The sequence below is a fragment of the Bos indicus x Bos taurus genome, chromosome 3 (genome assembly GCF_003369695.1).
Source record: "Bos indicus x Bos taurus breed Angus x Brahman F1 hybrid chromosome 3, Bos_hybrid_MaternalHap_v2.0, whole genome shotgun sequence".
Classification (NCBI taxonomy): Eukaryota; Metazoa; Chordata; class Mammalia; order Artiodactyla; family Bovidae; genus Bos; species Bos indicus x Bos taurus.
The window spans coordinates 67,239,045-67,262,725 of record NC_040078.1 but is presented as its reverse complement, the minus strand read 5'-3'; the positions used below and the strand labels follow the sequence as shown (position 1 = coordinate 67,262,725).

General features: G+C 40.0%; 2 protein-coding genes across 5 annotated transcripts in view; one reads left to right on the top strand and one right to left on the bottom strand.

Moving 5' to 3' along the window:
- Positions 1 to 19,546, top strand: part of AK5 (adenylate kinase 5) — a 260,480-nt gene extending 240,934 nt beyond the window's left edge. The window contains exon 14 of the mRNA XM_027536848.1: positions 14,722 to 19,546. Coding sequence (XP_027392649.1) covers positions 14,722 to 14,790 — 69 coding nt within the window. The 3' untranslated portion in view covers positions 14,791 to 19,546. The remainder of the gene's footprint in view (positions 1 to 14,721) is intronic.
- Positions 19,547 to 20,553: 1,007 nt separating this feature from the next.
- ZZZ3 (zinc finger ZZ-type containing 3) overlaps positions 20,554 to 23,681 on the bottom strand; it is a 119,305-nt gene continuing 116,177 nt past the window's right edge. The window contains exons 13-14 of one of the 4 annotated variants that reach the window (XM_027536845.1): positions 22,136 to 22,236; positions 20,554 to 21,846 (exon numbers count right to left, since the gene is read on the bottom strand). In XM_027536845.1, coding sequence (XP_027392646.1) covers positions 21,702 to 21,846; positions 22,136 to 22,236 — 246 coding nt within the window. In that variant the 3' untranslated portion in view covers positions 20,554 to 21,701. The remainder of the gene's footprint in view (positions 21,847 to 22,135; positions 22,237 to 23,681) is intronic. The other 3 variants (XM_027536847.1, XM_027536843.1, XM_027536846.1) reach the window with 3 other exon arrangements.

The following is a 23,681-nucleotide window of genomic DNA, read 5'->3' as shown; positions in this document are numbered from 1 at the left end:
CAAATATTTAAAACCACTCCAAGTTCTGACTCCAGAGCAGTGTGGGCTCCAGCCCTCAGGTCTCTCCTAGGGCCTCTTGGAGGAAGTCCTTTCATCCCTGCCCCTGCCCCGGGCTGTCCTCCCCATGTAGCTGCCAAGAGGAACAGGCTTCCTCCGCCACCTGGAGCAGAGTCAGTGCAGGGTAGCCTCGTGCCAGCCCAGGGACCCAGGGATGGGAGACTGGCTTGTAGGTGCCCCATGGGGCTTGCCAGCAGCTCAGGTGGGGATTGGAGAAGCAGTGAGGGAGCCGGCTGGCTTGATCTGTATTGGAGAAGGTGAAAGCCTCTGGCCTTTTGTGTTTTCTGGCCTTCTGGGCTCTTGCCTGGTCTCTGAGCACCAGTTTGATCAGCTCCTGATCTCAAGTGATAGCCTGCATCTTGTTCATGTGATGCTCTTTGGAGTCTTAGTACCCCCTCCCTGTCTCATTGGTAATTGAGCCCACAGCAGGACTGCTAACCTCCAGGTGGGCTCCTGGATCATGTAGGGAGTTTTCTTAAACTACGTGGGGGTGGTGAATGAACTTCGAGATTCAAGTGAGACCATTCAGTAGTGGCTCAGTGAGATTTCTTTAGGAATTAGAGCCACAGAAACAGTCCAGCCCAGAAAAAGACCACCCTCCAAAAACCCTTCCCTCTAACCTGTGTTACCCACTTATGTTTACTCTCCATCCACCCCCTGACACCTTTACTGCCTGATGATGTGTGTGTGTGTGCTTGGTCATGTCCAGCTTGGTAGCCTGCCAGGTTCTGTCCTTGGGATTTTTCAGGCAAGAATACAGGAGCGGGTTGCCATTTCCCACTCCAGGGGATCTTCCGACTTAGGAACAGAAGCCAAATTCCCTGTGTCTCCTGCATTGCAGGGGGATTCTTGACCTCCTGAACCATCGGGGAAGCCCACTGCCTAATGATAGTCAGTCCTTTTTGCCACCAACTATCTGGAAAAGTGCAATGGAATTTCAAACAAAAGTAAAAAACAAAACAAAACCAAGTTTATAGAGCCACTGCCTTATTCTTTGTTATGCCATCATGATATAATGATGTAAAAGTTAGAACTTCTTGTAACATAAACCAAGGGGTAGAAGCATATGTGATCCAAATGGATCCTCTGACCTTCCGTTTTCCCCTCTAATAAAGTCAGCTTTCTGCTGCATCTAAGAAAGAATTAGAACTTTCGTCCATGTCACTCCCTTCCTCCTTGCACTCAAAGTAGACATCATTAGGCAGTTGTGGTTCTTCTTTCCTATCCGTTCTGGATGTTGCCTTAGAAATTTTATCAGGGACTTCCCTGGCAGCCCAGTCGTTAAGAATCTGCCTGCAGAGCTTCCCTGCAGGTGACTCAGTGATAAAGAATCCACCTGCCAATGCAGGAGACACAGGTTCGAGGGATCCGGGAAGATCCCACATGCCCTGGAGCAAGCAGCTAAGCCCGTTCACCACAACTATTGAGCCTGTGTCCTAGAAGCCAGGAGCTGCAGGTTCTGAAGCTGAAGAGCCCTCAAGCCCATGCTCCCAGCACGAGAAGCCACCACAATGAAAAAGCCCAAGGACCACAACTAAAGTAGCCCCCACTCACCACAACTAGAAAAAAGCCTGCACAGCAACAAAGACCCAGCACAGCCAAAAATACATAGATAAACAAAAGATGGAAAAGGATTAAGTTTAAAAAAAAAAAAAAGGAATCTTGTCAACCTATGCAGGAGGTGCAGGTTCAATCTTTGGTCGGGAAACTAAGATCCCACATGGCTCGCAGCCAAAAACCCAAAACATAAAACAGAAGCAATATTGTGATAAATTCAATAGACTTTAAAAATGGTCCACATCAAAAAAATCTTTAAAAAAAAACTTTATCGACACAGCAGTACAGTCTCACCCAACTCACTAGAGTTGACCCATAAGAGAAAGCTTTTTTCACCTTGAGTTAGAGAATTTATAATTGAAAAAATAATTGAAATGAATCATTTTGATGGGCTTCCCAGGTGGCAATAGTGGTAAAGAACCTGACTGCCAGTGCAGGAGACATAAAAGACTGAAGATTGATCACTGGGTCGGGAAGATCCCCTGGAGAAGGAAACGGCAACCCACTCCAGTATTCTTGCCTGGAGGATCCCATGGACAGAGGACCCACTCCAGTATTCTTGCCTGGAGGATCCCATGGACAGAGGACCCACTCCAGTATTCTTGCCTGGAGAATCCCATGGACAGAGGAGCCTGGTGGGATACAGTCCATGGGGTCACAAATAGTCAGACACAACTGAAGTGACTTAGGATGCATATAGCATTTTAAAGTGAATGACATAGTAACTGTCCAGAGGCTCCCTGGTTTGAGTGTAAGAAAGCCAGAGTCGCTGAGGTGTGTATTCACTTTGGGAACTTGGTGAGTCATTTCACTGCTAAACCTTTCAGCAGAATAAAATGAATGGACAGAATGGGATCTCCTGGAATACCCTAGGTCTATCACTCTATGCTTCTCAGGAAAAAAAAAAAAACAAAAAACATATATATATTTGTAGTCATGCATACTTTTCTGTTTTAGAAAACACAAAAAAGTAGGTAGTCCCATAACTCAGAGGCAAACAGTCCTGATTGTTTCCTTCATATCTTTTTGCTATGAATTTTTAAAGCATGATGCTGACCACAGGTATATTCATGAGATTGTAGATAACAGCTGGCCTAACCTGAAACATGGAGCTTACTTGTAAGGTGATGTGAACCAGGGCTGAAACGGGTCCAGGAAGCCTCTGGGACCAGGCTCCCTTCTGCTCCTCACGGCTGTCTTCCCCTTCTTCTCTCTCCCATCCTGATTTTTCTCTTTCTCTGGTCCAGAAGCTAGAATATGGCAAACATACAGCTTCCACGTTCATGTTCCCACAACAGGTCCAAATTCCAGAGAGAATTATTCTGACCAGCCTTGCTTTCTCTGGTCCCTGGTCCTACCAGCTATGGCCGGGCAGGTGGGGTCACATGGGGCTTTTTCATCTGTTCGGTAGCTGTTTATTGAGTGCACACTTCATGTCAGATTCTTGGTGCTGGAGACACAGCACTAAAAATCCCTCACTGAAAAAAGAGCAGTAGACAAGAAAACAATTGCTGATAGGATTAGCTCTATGAAAAAACAAAACAGAGTGGGTTGTTACAGGTGAAAAGTCTCTAAGGAAGTCGCATTTGAATTAAGATCAGACTAATAAAACTATGGTTGCCTGATTGCCTGGTACTTGTCCCTGAAAATTGGGTGGGAAACAAGAAATTCCCAGAAGAAAAGATCTTGTAAACTGGGAGAAATTCTAGAAATAGCTTATTCAAGTGGCATGTACAAAAGTGTATAAATTGATATTTAAAACCTCTCCTTTTGCTAAGGATACAGCTGCTTTTAAAAAAGAAACTAGAAAATTTAAGAGCATAAAGATAAAAATAACCCGGAATTATTCCACCCAAAGATAAAATTGATAAACAAAGAAAACATTTTAATATATTTTCTTACATTCTTGTTTCTTCATTTTTAATATGCTTTTTGCTCCTGGCATCATAAGCCCAGAAACGTCCCCCAGCCCTAGAGAAAGCAGTCCTGACAATAGATGATATCTGTTCCTGGGTTATTTATTAGTCTTAATCAATTTAGAAAATAAAAAGAGAGGCCAGTGACTCATTAAACAGGCACTTAACAGATGCAGAAAATCCACTTCCTTGGCAACTTGGCATTTATAAAGGAGAAAATAAGTTATTCGTTCTGCAGCTCTTCTGCTAAAATGTCCCAACTTCATAAATAGTTTAGCCATTTTTAGTAAGTCCTGAAATATAGCTGTATGCATTTATTGTTCTGGGTAGTCATCCAACCTGGCAGGAGACTTCCTGTGAACTGAGGGATAAAGAATGAGAAATGCCATTGCTGGAACTTCCATGAAAGGAGTGGAAGCAGAAGGCTGCATTGGATCAAATTTTACCCCTTGGATATAACAGTCCATTTGATAGCCCTAAATCAATTGGATTCTTGACTGGAGTCTAATACGAGGCAAGGAAAACCCCAAATTACTTGTGTACTCTGAATTCTCTGTGCTTGAATCCTTCATTTGAATTCTTCTTTCAATTGGCTAAAATAATTTGAACTAATTTTTAGTTCAATCTCTCTATTACTGTCTAGTAGTGTCGCTATGGTGGTTTTATACATCAAATACCATTTCACTAGATCTAAAATTTAGGTCATAATATTTATCTATCAAATTTAGGTCATAATATTTCTCTATCAATTGTTTTCAACCATTTAGTGTTGTGGAGAAAAGGCCAAAACAAATTTGAAAGTAAACTTTTTCAACTTGTATCTTTAAAGAAATGTTTTAATGTGTTTCCACATAATTCAAAACTTGTGTCCAGATATAGGTCTGATTTTCACTGATCCTCAATGGCATGATAATTTTGTTTTAACTCAAGAATGTTTTCTGTAAGTATTTTTTATGTATCACTCTCTCTTGTTTTTCTCAAGTACACACAGATCTCTTCTTCCAGTGCCACCCGATAGAAATTTAATGTGAGCCACATGTGTAATTTTAAATTTTCTAATAGCCATAATTTTAAAAGGAAAAGGAAACAAGTGACACTTTTTATCAGGCCTTTGAAATCTGGTGTGTACTTCACACTTGCAACACAGCTCATTTTGCGGTAGCCACATTCCAAGGGCTCAGTAGCAACAGTGACTTCTGGACTAGACAGCTCAGTTTTCTATCTATAAGCCACTCCATTATTTTCAATTTTTTTCTGTCTACTTTCTAGGAAAAATCCCAAAGTTGTCTTCCACGTTACCCAACTCAATTTTATACTCCATGGCTCCTTCTTTCCAGCTACCAACATTGATTTTAATTCTCATGTGTTTTTCTGTATTTTTACCTTAGCTGATTCTTTTCATCTGATGCTGTTGCTATTTCAGTCTAAACCTGTTCTAATTTCATGACTTTCTGCTCTTATTGATAGCAACCATGTTTTCTTACATACTGCATACTGTTTAAACTAACAACGAAAGTGAAAATATTAGTCCTTGAGTTGTGTCGGACTTTTTGTGACCCTGTGGACTCCTCCGTCCATGGGATTCTCCAGGCAAGAATACTGGAATGGGTTGCCATTCCCTTCTCCAGGGGATCTTCCCAACCCAGGGATCAAACCCGGGTCCCCTGCATTGTAGGCAGGTTCTTTACCATCTGAGCCACCAGAGAAACTCAAAATATACATTAATTGTCCCTCCTGTGTGCTCTCATAAACACCATTTCTCTCTCCATCTTTGTATTTATTATGTTTTGCTTTTTATTTCTTTACTTCTCTACATCTACCAATAAGAAGTGAACTCCCTCCCCTTGCCGCCCCTCTCCCTCTCCCTCCTGACATTAATCAACACATACTTCTTCTATGGTGGAAAGTTCTGATTTCATGAAAATACTACCATCCTGTACACATGTCTGAAGCATCTGGAAGTCAATACACGTTGCAGAAATGGTTTTTTTTAATAGTTACTAACATTCCATATTAACATATTATCTAATTTATTCAACTAGTTTATTTCTCATTTAGTTTGGTTACTACTAAATATGCAGTAAATAAACACACTCATTTAGGCTTTTGTTTCTAGTATGAGAGACTGCTGAACTGTTTTAAGCAGAGACCTCTTAATCTCCTTCACCGATTTCTCCCAAGCCCACCAATCCCCCTTCCCCTGCTTCTGGCAACCACCCATCTTTTCTCTGTCTGTGAGTCTATTTTCCCTTTGTTCTCTTTGTCTCTGTCATGACTTATTTCACTTAGCACAGTATCCTCTAGATCCATCTATGTTGTCGTTCTTCTTGTGGCTGAGTGGTATTCCACTGTGTATAGGTACCCGTCGTCTTTGTCTATTCATCTACTGATGAATGTTTAGGCTGTTCCCATATCTTGATTATTGTGAATAGTGGTGCATATATGTTTTCCCATTAGTGTTTTTTTTCCCTTTGGGTTATGCAGAATCATGTGGTAGCTCTGTTTTTAATTTTTTAGGAACATCCATACATCCATATTATTTTCCACAGTGTGTGTAGCAATTCATATTCCCATCAACAGTGCACAGGGGTTCTGTTTTCTCTGCATCCTCACCAATATGTTATTTTTTGTCTTTTTGACAATAGCCATTCTGACAGGTGTGAGGTGATATCTCACTGTGGTCTTGATTTGCATTCCCTGATGATCTGTGACACTGAGCATGTTTTCAAGTGTCTGTTGGCCATCTGTATGTCTCTTTAGGAAAAATATCTATTCTGGCCTTCTTCAAAATAGATATTTCATTTCCCACTCATTTCCCTTTCTCTCTCTGTTACACTGAGAATTCTTTGAAACATAGAAAAGCTTTGGGATTTCCCCGGTCCTGGATGCCTGGCCTCTTTGGTCAAGGCCCCACCTCAGCTGAGTTTCCTTCTCAGTTCTGAGTCTGTAGCTTCCTCGCATTCAGTCTGGACCTGCCCTGCTCGAGTGCTCCTAGCAACCTGGACCTGGAGACAACCGTCTCTCCTGCCCACTGGTCCCGGAGAAAGGAAGATGCATGAAGGAGAGAATGAGTGACTTAGAGGAACCCTGAGGGTCTGTCCTCCCGCTTGGCAAATGAGGCATAAATCTCCCGTCTGTCTCTGAGAGACTTAAGAAATTCATTCCTTATGACTCTGCCTGAAAGAATCTTCTTTCTACCCTCCGCCACCCTTCTGATCAGCAGGCTTTCACTAGATTCCCACAAAGAGCTTTTGATTCGGCCCAGCGTTCTCTGCACCCCTGTGGCCCTGTTGAAAAGAGTTGTGCTTACTGCAGGCTTGTCTCCCCCCAGAACAGCAGGCGGAAGAGAACGCCAGACCTTTGTTCTCTTCTGAACACAGTCTTAATTGTCTTTCTCTGGTTGCTTTCATCATGGCCAGGCTTTGTTTTAACCAACTCAGGGCAGTCCCTTCTCTGGGCTCCAACCCCGTCTCGAGAACCTTCCCAGGAGCCACTGCCATGGATTCTACCAGCAGAGAATTGGCGCTGTTCCATCCAGGTCCTTGCCAGAGTCCACAGACATTCATGGGGTGTCTCCAATGTCCAAATGTTGGGTGCTTAGTGCTGGGTATTCAGAGAGGAAAAGAGACGCATGAAACTTTGTACCCACAGCATGGTTGTAAATGTAATAATAGGATTTACAAAATGTTTCAAGTATTTGGAGGCACAGAACTTGGGCCTGGAGAGGCAGATAACAGTTTCAGGAAGAAGAAGACATTTGAGCTGGGTCTAAAGGGAGAGTAGAAGTTAGAGCCAGATGGAAGGGAGGGGACCGAGGCTCTGACGTGAGAAAGAGCCCAGTAATGCTAGTACAGGACGAAGTGCACCCAGATGGATTAAAGTGGTGGCAGACTTGACTGAAAAGCAAGGTGAAGGCCCCATTCCTCCCTTATGCAATAAATTTTCTAGAAGGAATTATCCAGTAGAGACATGATCTGGGCCAAGTAGGTAATTTACATTTTCCTAGTATTCTCATTCACCAAGAAAAAAAGAAGTAGCAAAAAACAAGTCATATTAATTTAACAATATATTTTCTTTAACCTAATATAGCCTAAATATTATCATTTTAACATGTAATCAATATAAAAAATAATATTGAGATGGTTTTACATTCTTTTTTAAATCTCTGTCTTCAAAATCTGGTACTTAAGCCTATCTCAATTCACGTGCTAAATTTTCATCAGAAATACTAGAATGGTATTTGTATTTCATAAAATTTACAATTGAAAAGGTAGATTTCACACACTCAAGTTGTTCAAATATATTTTTAATTTTCCAATAACTGAGTCAAGTATTAGTTTTTAAAGTTAATTTTAATTACAGAACATCAAAAACTTAATTCCTCTGGTGTACTGACCACATTTCAGGTGTTCCGAAGCCACCTGTGGCTGGCAGCTACTGTATCCTGGGTAGTCCTAACTTCTTCAAGGAAGTTTGAACTAAGTCCTGCAAGTAAGGAAGGGAACCACAGAGTCATTTCAAGCAGGGACATGGCTGATCAGATCTGTTTAGAAAGGTCACTTTTAGAAAGGATAGTTTGGTTTTTTTCCATATCTGTGAAAAGATCTGCTAGTCAAATGTAAACTTTGGACAAAATTGGGAGGAGAAGAAGGAAGGAAAGAGAATAGCAAGTTTAAACGGGCAGACTGCTGTTACCCTGGGAAGTCCTGTGAAAAGAGCAGTCATCAACGTGCAGATTATGAATCATCCTTGTATTTTTGTTAAAGCTCGTCCTTAAAGTAAAGGTACATTGTCCTCCTTCTTTCTAAGGCCTTGAGAGTGAGAAGGAATGTGTGACGTGACCAGATCAATGAAGTGGACAACTCCCCAGGGGCAGCCTTTTTCATGATCCTAACTTTGCAAAAGTGCATCTGATGATTGTCCACAGACATGCACAAGTTCTAAGCACCCCTCCCCTCTGGCGATAGGGATCCCTGTGGTTGAACAGAGGACGGGGTGAAAGAGGAAGAAGGTGGCCCACACAATCAGCATAAATCACTCAGTGGCAGCTTGGGTTTGTCCCAGGAGCCCCATGGCGCCAATACATGAAAAATGAAACTCAAGCAATGTTTTGAATAGTGTGGGAAAATTCAGGAAAAACACTCGATCTGGGCAGTGTTTAAAACAGCTGACTATTTTATGGTTCATAAATTCATAGAACTAAAGAAAAAGAGTAGACAAAACGTGCCAATCCCAGGGTGATATAACTACTTTCCTAATTTATGATCTGTTCCGCTGACAGCTGAGCAGAAATATTATCTCTGATTAGTTTTCCTTTGAGAAGTCAGGTGAAACCTCAGAAATTTAATCATAGCTCCTATTCGCTGGCCTTTAGTTTTCTTGTTTAAAAATTCTTTTGTATATTGGTCACTTAACTGCAGGACTTTATATCAAGTCTCATAACAAGAAGGGTAATAAGTTCTCCAAGCAAATCCACTTACCTGGTTTTCAATTAAATTAAAGATATGAAAACCTCGTACATTCCGACTCAGCTGATTTAGAACTGGAGCTCCTTTGGGGTAAGATCATGGGGTTTACTTTCACTCTTCCTGGGTAAAGAAGGTTGCTGTACATTGATATTATCAGCATTGATGACATGTTGAAAACTGACTGTAAGTGGGAGGACACCATATTTTTGAGTTTGCACAATTGCCGAGGAAGCTCTCTTCACACTGAACAGTTAGTGTGCCGTTTACACAGGATTCTCATCTGTTCACTAAAGACTTAACACTAGTGCCTTGTGAGCTAGTTTAAATTTGCTGAAGTTGTGAGCACCAAGAATAGTTCCTGTTGCTTAGAAAGCACTTAGGAGGTTGGTTCTTTTCCATTTCCTATGAGTTCCACAGTTACATATGAAAATATAAAAGCCACTGGTTGTTCTCTTAAAATATTCCCCTTGTGGGTATTAGATGAGATTAAGGAAATGTCCAGGTAATTGCTCAAGAACTGGAGGACAGATTTGGAGAGTAGACAGAAGGCTTTCGTCCCACTCTGTTACTTGGGCTCTCTTTCGCTCCATAAAAGTCCAACCCATTCTTTTCCCAACATGCTCATGCCCACATGCACACACACACACACACACACACGTGTGTGTGTGTGCATCTCATTGGCTCTAAAATTCTATTCTCAGAGTTTTGCTTCTGGGGCCTAATGAGGGTCTCAGATTAGTTTCATAGATTTCCTACTCACTGGAGTCAAAGGCTGCTTTCTCCATCTAGAAAGCCTGATTATTTGATTTTGTCTTGAAATCTCCTCACGTCCTTGGGCTCCACAGAGGCACACACCACAGCACGTGACTCTGGATGGCAATGAGTAGCTTTCTTTTCTTTAATTAAATAAATAAATCCCTGGATTTAAGCCACAAAGCAAAATGAAGAAGGGAGGTATTGGATGAAAATAGAAACGGGAAATGGTCCAGTTAAAGCTCCAGGGCATGACTCACTCCTGCAGCCCAGCTCGCAGCTCCCCCCAAACATCAGCCTTGGCCTGACTGACACGATCCCATTGAAATGCCTTCCTCCCCCAAGTCCCCTCCATTGGAAAATATCAAGTGTCACCCTTCAGCTGCTTGTTCTCATTAGCCCTTGTATCTGAAACGAAGTTGCCCAGTTTTTACAGAGGGGAATCCCATACCATTCTATAAAGTCCAGATTGCGGATCAGAAAATAGACTCCAACAGTGTATTTCTGGCCCTACAACAGCCTGTTTATGTAAAGAAAGGGAAGAAGGAATGGGGAAATGAGGGTACTTTTTCTTTTTTCTTTAACCTTTATTGAAATATAGTTGACTTACGATGTGTTAGTTTCAGGTGTACAGCAAAGTGATTCCATTATACATATATATTTATACATACTTCTTAAGATTCTTCTCCATTATAGGTTATTACAAGGTATTGAGTACAGCTCCTGTGCTTCCCTGGTAGCTCAGTGGTGAAGTATCTGCCTGCAATACAGGGTACACGGGTTCGATCCCTGGGTCGGCAATGTCCCCTGGAGAAGGAACCCACTCAAGTATATTTGCCTGAGAAATCCCATGAACAAAGGAGCCTGGGGGCCCAGGAGGTCACCAGAGTCAGACACAACTTAGCGACTACACCACCGCCACTACCACCACCCTGTGCTATACAGCAGGTCCTTGTTGTTGATCGATTTTACACAAGGTAGTCTGAAAAGTGAAAAGTGTTAGTTGCTCAGTCATGCCTGACTCTTTTTCAGCCCCATGCACTGTAGCCCGCCAGGCTCCTCTGTCCTTAGAATTCTCCAGGCAAGTACTGGAGTGGGTAGCCATTCCCTTCTCCAGAATATCTTCCCGACCCAGGGATTGAACCTGGGTCTCCTGCATTGCAGATTCTTTACTGTCTGAGCCACCAGGGAGTCACCCAGTAGTATGTATATTTTAATTTCAAACTCCTAATTTATCCCTCCCCAATGCCTTTTCCCTTTGGTAACCATAAATTTGTTTTCTATGTCTATTAGTCTTTTTCTGGTTAGTAAATAAGTTCATTTGTCATTATTTTTAGATTCCACAAATAAGCAATACCATACGGTATTTGTCTTTTTCTGACTTACTTCACTTATTGTGACAATCTCTAGGTCCAACCAGGTTGCTGCAAGTGCCATTATTTCATTCTTTTTGATGGCCAAATAATATTCCATTGTATCTATGTACCACATCTTCTTTATCCATTCATCTGTCGATGGACCTTTAAGTTGCCTCCATGTCATAACTATTGTAAATAGTGCTATGAACACTACGGTGCATGTATTCTTTTGAATAATAGTTTTCTCCAAACATATGCCTAGGAGTGAGATCATTGGAGAGGATCCAGTGGAGAGGTGGAAAGTGTCACTTGGAGAGGACACTTTCTTTCATTCAACTTCTCTTTCCTTTGCCTACCTCTCTAGAGTCAAGCTCTGAGGGTACAAATGCTGAGTGATGGCCCTGTCATCAAAGAGCTGGCTGTGTAGATATTTGGGATAGTGGTAGGTTATATCTGGCCAAGAAGTAAAAAGTTGAACATCACAGTGAACTGCAACCACTTGAAAGTGTTGAAAGAGCCATTATTTCATTACGATGACAAGTAGGGAAAGTTAACACTAGAAAGAAATGTTGTTATAATGAACAAATGTGTTTTCATCAGTCTAGAAGAAATTCTGGTTAACAGTCAACCAAATAATATGACTTTGACACTGCCATTATACCAAATTAGCAGGTTATCAATCAACAAAAAAATGGAGGAAAAAAGAGAGGATGTAATCAGTGTTCTTTTAAAAGAAATTTTTTGTACTAATAACTTATCAGTGTTAGGAAACATGATGCGTATTAGATAGGAGACAAGAAGTGGGAAACATAAGCGTGAGTTTCTTTTGGAAGGAAGAAAAATTTAGAAAAGCATGTAAGGTTACAAGTGCTGGGTGGCATTGGTTAGAAAAGAGTGGGTTGGAAGAGGGAAATGTTACAGGACTAGTTAGTAGAAATAGGGGACGTGTTAGGTCAGTTAAATGCAACTAGAGTTCAACAAGACATTATGGAGAACAGATAAAGACGAAACTGCAAAATATAGTTAGGGTAACTATAACTAGTTAGGGTTTGTCCAAATGAAGCAGAGGCTGTAACCAAACCGAAAAGCCCTCTACAGGCATCCCTGGATTAGATAATTATAATGAGAATGCCTACATGCAAATAAAGTAGAAGGTGACTTGGGGGTCAATCCATAATTAGCTGCTTCTTCTGGGGGAGATTGGAGTGAACTTTGGGAAGTGTTTGTGCCAGGTACAAAGCATTGGAAACAAGGAGAGAAAACTTACAAGGATGTACTGAAAGGTTGTAGAGTCTCTGCTCAGGGAACTTCCTGGGGAACAGAGACCTGATACCTCTTGCACTGATACAGTCACAGATCATGTAAATAATAAGCCTGTGCTATGGATTTACCTCTGCTCACCCACCCTCGGTGAGAGGAGGTGAGGAAAGTGAATTTACAGTCTCTTTTTCTCTTCCCTCCTCCCAGTATTTGAAAAGGTGTGTTAGAGGACTGCTCAGCAGGACAACAAGCAGTGGCAGGGACAAAGTTCGGATGAACCTTGAAAACATGCTTAGTGAAAGAAAAATCACAAAAGACTGCGTATTATGTGATTCCATTTATATAAAATGTCCAAACAGGCAAATCTATGGAGATACAAGCTCATCCCAACCTATTCTTCTAGCCTCCCCCCTTCCTTTGAAACTAGTTTGCACAAAGAATGTAGACAGGACCAATCATCTAGTGTTTCTCAAAGTGTGGGCCAAGATGACCCACATCAAGATCATTGGGAGAACTTATGAAATATGCAGATTAGAAGGCCAGCCCAAACTCACCAAATGAAAACCTCTGGAGATGAAGTCTGAAGAAGCTCACTGCCCCAACCCTTCTGTGAGTCTCATTCCAATCACCAGGCTTCTACTTTCTATGGACACTACGTGTGCAGTGGGACAAACCTCAGCAATTGGCACGATTTTAGGGAATTTTGAAAGGAAGGGATAGTAGTGCCTTCATGCCCAGAAAATCAGCTCCCCTCTGCTTCCTCTGTAGCTGGCTCCTTGTCCCGGTGTATCAAGTCTCCAAGAGGACTCTGCCTTAGCATCTAGCACCCCTGCAAGTTGAGGTCCCAGCTTTTGCTTTCTCCGCACTCATCCCTCTTATCCCCCAACTTCTGCCCTATTCATACCCTGCCCCAAACACTCCAGAACACTCAGAAGTCTCATTTTAACTAACTTGAGTCTTTCCATGACCTTTAACAATAATTTGTTTACCTCAATAGGCTCCTAGTCTTTGCTGTTGTTGTTAGGCCAGTTTTAGGTTCACCGCAAAATCGAGCACTAACAACAACAGCAAAGACTAGGAGCCTATTGAGGTAAACAAATTATTGTTAAAGGTCATGGAAAGACTTGAGTATATACTCCCTGGCCCCAAACACACACAACCTCTCCCACTATCAACATCCTACACAGAATTCCCTGGAGGTTCTAGTAGTCAGGATTCCAAGTTTTCACTGCCATGGTCCAGGTTGAATCCTTAGTCAGGGAACTGAGATCCTGCAAGCCACAAGGCACAACCAGAAAAACAACCCCCCACCCCGACCCCCACTAAACATCCCACACAGGAGCAGCACATACAGTATAACTGATGAACTTATATCAACACATCATCACCACTCAACTCACTTTTATTTGGCTGCACGGGGTCTTAGTTGCAGCATGCAAGATCTTCGTTGCAGCATGCAGACAGTTAGGTGTGGCATGCAGGATCTAGTTTTCTGACCACGGATAAAAGCTGGGCCCCTGCACTGACAGCACGGAGTCTTTAGCCACTGAACCACCATGGGAGTCCCAGGGTTCACTCTTGGCATGGCATGTTCTATGGGTTTTGACAAAGGTATAGCAGCGTGGATCCATGGTTACAGTACCACACAGAATAGTTTCACTACCATAAAAACCATGTGTTCCACTTACTCATTCCTCTCTCCCCCCAACTCAATATTTTTACTATGTCTCCATAGTTTTGTCATTTTTCCGTTGTTATATTGTATGCAGCCTTTTGAGATTGGCTTCTTTCATTTAGTAATATGTATTTACATTTCCTCCATGTCTTTTCATGGTTTGACAGCCCATTTCCTTTGAGCTCTAAATAATATCCCATTGTTTGGATGCACCACAGTTTATTTATCCACTCACCTAACTAAGGACATCTCTGTTGCTTCCAACTTTTTGCAATCATGAATAAAGCTCCTATAACCCTGTGTGCAGGTTTTTGTGTGGGCTCATTTGCCTAAGTACCAAGGAGCACAAACTGTTGGATCATATGCTAAGAATGCTTAATTTGTAAGAAATGGACAAATGGTTTTCCCAAGTGGCTGTACATTTTGCATTCCCGTCATTCCTGTGCCTCACCAGCATTTGATGTTTTAGACTTTGCCCATTCAAATAGTTGTGTAGTGGTATCTCATTATGTTAATTAGGCACCTAGTTTGTAAACAACTACTCTTTTCTCCATGGCTTTGGAGTCCTGTGTTTTAAACTTTTGCACTGCAACTTATAAGCAGGTAATCTTTATTACTAAAAATGGTCTTATTTATAAACATTTCTTACAAACTTTCTCTTTCTTCCTTTTACACAGATAAATGCAGAGGGCACACCAGAAGAAGTTTTTCTTCAACTCTGCACAGCTATTGACTCTATTTTCTGAAGGCAAAAATGCATGTATGTTGACAGTGGAACAGAGAAAAATATTAAAAGGTTCATCGCTTAACACAGTATGTTTCAATTTAAACCTTCTGTGTGTCCCCCGCCTCAAAATCCTGACATTGCTGTTTGCTTCCCAGCTTGACCTGAGAGGTGTGTGGAAATCATGCATGGTGTATTTGGTATTATCCAGCCTTTTCTTCCTCAGTCAGACAGCAGTCTGCACTCACAGCACGCACTCTTTTCTGTCACCTCAGAGCTAAATTAGTCTGTGAACAGCAGTGCAGTGCCCGTCGGTGTCAGTTGTGCCTTCAGGACTAATCATTTGATTCTACTCTCCTCAGAGAGGGAGGAGTTAGCGTCCTTAACGCCACATCACATCTCCCTTCCTCTCTTCAAGATTCGTTACTGAACTGAAGGCCCTTAATATGGGGGGCAAACTGGGGCATCGCCCTCTGGAAGCTGTTTCCTCAAAGTCTCATCCAGCTCAGAACCACAGAGATTGGGTTAACAAGTGAACACCAACTGTTCCTAAGAAATTTGATTAAATTTCTAAAAATGTTATAAAAGCTTTTTAAAATTTGAAAGTGTATAGCTTTTTCCAAGATAGCAAAATCTAGACTAGTCACCGGTAACATTTCTCTATTCATTTCTATAAAACTGGCTACTTGGAATACTGTCATATTGGCTAAGAGAACAAATTGGATAAACTGTCTAACCTAGACTCTTCTATAAAACAGTTGGTGCATCTGGGGAATTATAATTAATACCAATGACCACACAGAATTTAAAAGCATGAGGTGATTTGTTATTGCATTCACTGGGCTAACATCAACTTGTGTCACCTGTGTAGTTACCAAGCGAGTAAGAAATGTAATAACAAAACTGACGTGGGAGGAAGGGGCATGTCAGTACACAATGTTTATCAGAGTTTAATGCTGTATTTGTTCCATAAAGGCCCTTTACAGAGGTTTGCAAGCCTTATATCCATATGTAAAATTGTGTTTCCTCAAATCAAACCAGTGAAGTTTGGGTTCTCTTTTGTGCTACCAGCTGCCAAGTCAGAGTTTCTTATATATTCTACTGGAATAATTGCATTTAGTCACTACAAAATACCACAGTTTCAATTTGCATGATTTTTTTTTTCTTCAATGGTTGTGCAGGATTGAAGGATTCATTTCTGGGACAGATTGTATTTTTTAAATCTTTTTTTTTTTTCTTGAAATGGATATGTACAAATAAAATAAATGGAACACAGGATAACTCTTTTTCTATTTATTTGTAACTCACATCATTCTGGAAAGCATTTGAAGCCTTATTCCAAACAGAATTTCAAAGGCAAACACAGTAATAGTTGAGATTTATGATATGCTCATATGGTTTTAATTTTGGCCATAGATCAGTTTTGAGCTATTACAGAGAGCACTCTTAGTGTATTCATGATACATGGTAATTTTCATATTTCCTTTTACTCTAGCAGTCATTCTTAAACAGAAATGTCAGTGTTTGCTAAAGAAGAAATTAAATTTCTTTGGTTACAATTATGTCTCTATTAACAAAAAGGGGCATGTTCCTACAGCTCACACAGTTGTCAAATACTTTATTACTACCCCAAGTTGTAACACTCTCTACAGGGGAACACAAGGAGTATTTGAGCAAATTAGAGAGAGAGTTACAGGATGAAAATTATCAGTTGTGCCAGAAAACACAAAATGACTCTTTGTTGAGATTAACATTCTTTAAACACATACCACATATTGGTAAACAGTCCATGCCCACCACAGCTTTGACAGACAGCAGGGCAGCAGACAAGCCCAGCCATGGCTTTTATGGCTGCAGTTGGCTACCCTCTTAAGAAAAAAAATTAGCAGGGGTAAATGGCTTTGCCCCAAAGAGTATCTAGAGGTACAAATCAAGTCTTCTACAAAACTGCTAAAATAGTCTACTGATTCGAATGGCTTGACATGACATCACTAAAGTCGTACGATTGTATAGTAGGAAAGGACTTTAGAGGTCTCTGCCCCTGGAAGAAGACCTTGTCTGTATGTATAAAATATCAAAACACAAACTCCTTTACAATGATCTACATTCAGAGCCTCACTTGATCTGGCCTTGTAGCCTCTCTCACCCCAACAACTACCACTCTCCTCTTGCTCTTCTGGTTCAAATGACACTGGCCCTCTGTTGCCTGAATAAGCTAAGCTCTCTAATGGGTCAGGATCCCTGGCCATGCTATCCTTCTGCCTCTTCCTCCAGATTATCCACAAGGCTAAATCCCTCACCCCATTTAGGTCTCTGTTCAAACTGACTCTTCTTGTTGAGGTGTTCTATGAGTACTCCTTCTAAATGACAGACTGGTCCTGATAATTCTTTTTTTTTTCAAGCATTATTTTTCTTCACAGCATTTATCTCTGCCTAAAATTATAAAGTATTTTTATTTACTTGTTTACTGTAGATCTTCGGCATTAGAATATAAGCTTCAGAAAAGCAAGGCTCCGTATCCTCAGTTCTACACATAGCCATCATTATGGAGGGCTAACACTTAAATCCTCTGAACCTTGGTTTTCTCATATGTACAGTGGAGGTCACAATCATAAGTAACCTCACAGAGGTGTTGTGAGGATTAAAGAGGTTAATAATACGTGTAAATCATTTACTAGTTCCTAGTGCTCAATAAAAGGTAGTTCTTTGTCAACATTTATTGAGTGTCTCATTTAAACAACTGAGACTAGGACCCAGAATTTCCATTCTAGTTTCTATTACATCACTCTAAAAACATGGAAGAAAATGGGCTCCCAGAGAGGACCAAAATCTCAGCCATCTAGGTCTGAACCACATCCTCTAGATTAGACAGGATGTAATAATCCTTTAGTCCTCCCAGAGTCCTGCAAAGATCTCCTGAGGCAAATCTTCTAAGGGTCCCACAGACGCACTCGCAGACACTCAGGCATAGGTGATTTTTCTAACTTTCTAGAGAAAAAAATGTAACCAAAACATCAGTCCCATTACCAATAAATATTTATTGAGAATCTACTAAGAGCCAGACCGTAGGTATAAAGGTAGACACGGATGGTCTCTGTCTTCATGGAGCTAAATGTGACACCATGCTCAAAAATCCATTTAATCAGCTACTTGAACTTTAAGGGAAAAGGTTCCCCCCAGGCCACCTCAGGATCATATAAATAGAAGCACATTGTTCATCAAGATATGAAATAAAAACTAACCTTTAGAACCTACATAGAACAATACCTGCATAATCTTGTGGAAAAACCTACTTGTTATCTGGAGACTTTCAAGTCCATTCAATGTACCTAGAATAACAGCGTTCAAACTTTGTTACCCACAGTAAGAAATATAGTAATTTATATAGCATGCCATTCTTATGTTTATAACATAGAATTTTTGCAAAGTATTTATCCTTACTACATGTCATATACTGTTTTTTTCATTTCATAAAAAAATGTTCTTCATACCCCAGTAAATTGTTGTGTTCTGCAATTTAAACAAAAGGGAAAAGGAGAGAAAAATGGACATGGCATACTACTATGCTGAGAGGTACCAAACATGCAGGGAAAACAAACTGTACCTGAGGCAGGAGACCCAAGCCTTTAGTCCCAGCTTTGCCTAAAAAGCCTTATGACCACGTTTGCCGTCAAATTAGAAGACGTAAATTATGTTTGTTTCCGTACTTCATCACAGGGCAAGCTGAGTGCTTTTTCCCCAGCCACAGATGTGCTTCTCTATTCTGAGCTATAAACCTGGATGCTTGCTCAGATTTATACTCTAGGATGCATAGCGCACCAGAATAAGACAGAAAAGCAACTCCTGCACACCTTCACCTCCAACACCTCAGTGACCCCTGACAAAGGGAATATTCTTGTGCAGGAAATAGGGTAGTGAGGCAGACGCTGACCTGGGAGCAATCTGTCTGGGTTAAAATCTAAGCATCACCACGTTACTAACCATATTGACCTTGGGCAAGTTACTTAACCTCTCTGGCTAGACTTCCTGATATGAAACCAGGATAATAAATGAACCTGCCTCATAAAATTGTAAGGATTAAATCTGTTACTATACGCTTGCTTGGCACATAACAAGCACTCTATCAGTGTTTGCTATTATTCTTAGTGCATATCACACCAAACAAAATTTCCACTGCCTAAACCTGAAAGCAGTGGTTTTAGGTGTCCTTAAAAGTTCTTAAGGGAGATCAACCCTGAATATTCACTGGAAGGACTGATGCTGAAGCCAAAGCTCCAGTATTCTGATCATCTGATGTGAACAGATGACTCACTGGAAAAGTCCCTAATGCTGGGAAAGACTGAAGGCAGAAGAGGGTGTCAGAGGATGAGATGGCTGGACAGCATCAACGATGCAATGAACATGAACTTGGGCAAACTCCAGGAGATGGTGAGGGACAGGGAGGTCTGGCATGCTGCAGTCCATGGAGTTGCAAAGAGTCGGACACGACTGGGCGACTGAACAGCAACAGAAGTTCCTTCAGTTCTTAGCAAATAACTTGAGCATAGTATTTCAGAAAATACAACTGACCTACTGAATACTACTGAATAAGTGATGCTTTAACAAGTAGGTCTATGTTTGTCTCAACGCCAAAGCTTCCATGTAGGAGATGGAAGGCCTACTTGCAAATATGACAGCCCTGCCCATTCCTGCAATCTTCAAATTAAAACAACAATACACATTACCACTAACTACTACCCTTTTAAAGTCATGAGGACTATTTGCTTAGAGCTGAAAAATGCAAAATAAACACATCTTTGCTTAAGCAGAAAAGAATCCTCTTTGTCACTCAAAATTTTCAAAAATCTTTTGCCCTTAAAAAAAAATTTAAGTGGGTTTGTTATCACTCTTTCAAAGCATACATGATAGTTTATGGGATTTTTGAATGGCTCTGAATGGTTCTTCAAAATTGATTGGTATTATTCCTATACAAACATAGAAGTTACAGAAGTTACCATCAGTGCCACCTACTATCTTACCACAAGTTGAAGGTAGAGCTTCTGGAATATTCACTTGCAGTTTAACAGCCAAATGCCCAAACTGCTGATTCCCCTCTTCTTCCCCCAACTAATAATTTCAGGGCATAAAGTTTAGCTCAAGTCCATTTCCCTTTTTTCTGATGTGATATATTTTACCAAAATCATCAGTATACTTTAATCAATATATTACTTTTAAAATTCTCATATTTCTATAGTTAAAATTATATTACTTTTCTCAATTAAAAAATTCAGGGTATAATTTCAGTACACTATAATGTATTGAAGAGGACTGGTAAATAATGTCCCCTTGATTTAAAACTGGAAAAAACGAGACTAAAAATTGTGTCAGTATACTTAATTAATCTTAGAATATTTACATTTCCCATTAATCAATAATAATTTCCAGAGAATACAGTGATTTTAAAAAACTACTTATGTAACACATGGGGAGGCTTACTTTCATCAAAAAGAATGAGTAAAAATTTTCAACATAAGTTTAGTTTTCACATCTGGACATTAATTATTGCCTTTTTTATTTAACCATGGTATGCATTCTTTTTTTAAACCTAGTTTAGTGTCTCAGCAAACACTCTGAGTGAAAACATTACCATCTTTTACAGAGTTTCTCAAGTTTACCCTTTTCCATCATATAGTTCATATTCTTCTTAAAGGACAGGTAAATAAAAAAAACCTAAAAAAAATTTGTTTTAACACTCATTAAAAAAGAAAATCCAAAATCTAACCAAAGGAAGTCACAACAAGCATTCTATAATATAAACAGACAGTATCCACATAGTTTATTTCTCACAGTTCTCCTGACAAATGAACATTATTCAAGAACATACTGTATACACAGATAAGAAGAAACATACAAAATGTTTTAAATGATGCACAACAAAATCCAGCAGTATAAAAGAATGCATGTGAACTCTTGCTCACTGCACAGACTAAATTTAATCACTTGTTTAAATAGTAATAAAAATACAATCTTTTATGGATCTTGTGCAGACTACAAAAGAGGGAAATTATTATCATATATATGATTTTTATATTAGGCAGTTTTCTTCAATGAGTTGCACTGACAACTCCAAATACAGAGGCAGAAGGCTGTGTATTTTAAAGAAATTAATATTGTGAATTAGAGACTTTACACAGTTACTACCACTGGCACTTTTCACCATAGTTTGTACACATCACATGATCATCTTATATAACATTACATTTAAAAAATATATCTGAGTGACAATTTTATAACATTCACACACCATGAGCTGGTTAAGGAAGCAATGCCACAGCTGCCTCCTGTAGTGCTTCACTGTTGGTAATAAGGACAGTTCATTCTGGTTAAAAGAAATTAGACATCAATATGGTTAAGCAGCTCCAATTTACTAAAGGCCATCAGGGGCCACCACTGGGACAGTGAGTTCTTTTAAAGTGTATATATCCTAGATGCAAACACCATCATTGGTTAAAACTTTGTCTAAAGAAGTCAGTTTCTGTGCTGGAAACTATTTTCACAAAACTGAAAGCTACTAAACTGTTTTAATATAAATACTTTGTCTTCTCATTAGCATATTTATGACCAAGTTCTTTGAAACCTTTGGAATTTACTCTCTCTTTAATATGTGCTCTCGTTTCCGTCTCCCCCATTTAAGATCACCACCTAAAAGGCTTTAAGGTGGTGGTGAGAATTTCACCAGGGAAACCCTTCGCTCACCAGGAATGTTCAGCTGCTGAACAGTGATCTAGAGCCACAACGGTGCAGAGCTGGACTTGACGAGAACACTCAGGAAGCTGTCATGCTGTGAGTGTCATTTCAGGGAAAGCAGAGAATCTTTCCAAACTGTGCACATAATTCACAATGATACCATTGCTATGTGTTGAAGAGGACTAGTGTATGATGTTCTCTTCCATGTCATCTGTTTGCTGGAAAGTAGTTTGGGTCAAGGTAATTATAACTGGTGCCCTGGGACACACAGTAGTCTCTGTCTAAGAATGTCTCTGACCGATAAACAGGTTCTAGTTGGTGATCTTCCTTGTGAATGTCTGTTTCATGAAGGCTGCAATGAAAACATACACAAACACATCATTATATGGTACTGCTTGCATTTTGCTGGAGATATTCTCAAATTTCCTCATGGCTCTTCCTGTTTAAATCCATTAATCAAAATCTCTAATGGAAAGTTACTTGAGATGTGGTATGATTAAGGAAAATTTCTTAATTGTCTAGAACAGCAAAGTTTAATGCATTAAATGTGGTGGTTTTCTAAGTAGTTTAAGAAATCAAACTCACTAGTAGCTGAGAAGCTCTTGTCAAAATTTAAGACCTACAGTGAAGGAAACACTTACCAGTCTGAACAAGAATCACAGAAATCCAAAGACATTTCCGGAGGACAATCCTGGCAATGCCACCGAACACCCTGGATAGGTTCTATGCCACAGTTATCACACTAATAAAGATTCAGAGAGAAAAAGTATTCAGCTAAAATCATCTGCAAACCTGGGCATTTGATTATTAGTAGTTACTTACTTGAAAGGTACCTCAGACCAGTATACAATGACTGTGATTGAGAAGCACTGACGTAATACCATAGTTAAACTATCCAAATATGTTACAGAACTATTTAAAACAGGTTACCATAACTAACATAAATCCAAGTGAACACAAAATTTGCTCTGAAATTTTATCTTACTCAGCCACTTTCCAAAGCCAAGAAGGCTCCTATTAACCAATGCCCACCAAGAAGAAAAGGCAGCTCTTTCTCAGTGTTGTGACATTGTGGGAGCCAAGGTGTGTTCTGTGCAACTTAGAAACCAAAGTAAATGTCATTTCTAGTTTCTCTTATCATCAGGCCAACTAGAGTAGCTGACACACTGGCAAACTAGCCACAGCTGGGTTTTGCAATAGAATTATGAGAAGTAGAGACAGTTTCTTCCTGAAAAGACAAAGTTGTCAATTAGGAAAATCTCTAAGGGGAGAAGCAGGGCCACTGAAAGAGCAAGAGAAGAGAATCACTTAATGCAGTCTGGCTAATGGCCACTCTAGAGGATCAGAGGTACAAGAATTTTGTTTTAAACTTATCAGTCACAGCATACATCAGTGTTTTTATGTATACCACTTCCAGTGAATCTGTAGTTGATGGCCTCAATTTTACTTCCTCCAATCCCACCAAGTATAATCAGTTCTAACACTTACGGTGTTCTCAAACCTGTTAATCCTTCTATTTCCACACCCATCAGTCAAGTTCAGGACATTCTCATCTTTTGTCTAAATAAACCAGGAGAATCTCCCAACCAGTCTGTTGTTAGCCTTTCTTCCTCTTCATTCTCCATATTAAGGCCAGAGTGATCTTTTTCCCCCTCTACTTTTTTTTTTTCCCCAATTACATAAAAAAGCATACAAGAACAAATTATTATTTAAAGATTTTAATACTATAGTCAGAGATTAAGAGTTACCCTCTGTAAACCCACTGCCTTCCTAAGAGTTATATATTTTAAGAAAATAGAATGATCTTTCCTAAATGTAAATTTCATATTACTCTCTGCTTAAACTTCTTCAAAAGTTCTCCAACACTTAAGGAGAAAATTTGGCAAAATTTCCAAGGCAACTAAATAGCCTCATACTACTCTCCAGTGTGTACTCTAGTCATATGCAACTATTTCGCTCATTTAACTTCTCTAAATTACTTATGAGATGAAAACAGAATAAGGGAAGGGAGTCTGTTTATCGCTGAATCCCCTAGCACTTAGCAAAGTGCCTGGAATATAATGGGTTAGGGTCAAAATTTTGTGGAATGAATAAATGTATTTCTACCAGACTCACAAAAAACAGCAGAGATAACTGAATCTGAAAGGGGAAAAGAAATTTCTGATCTATTAACAATAGTAACAACCA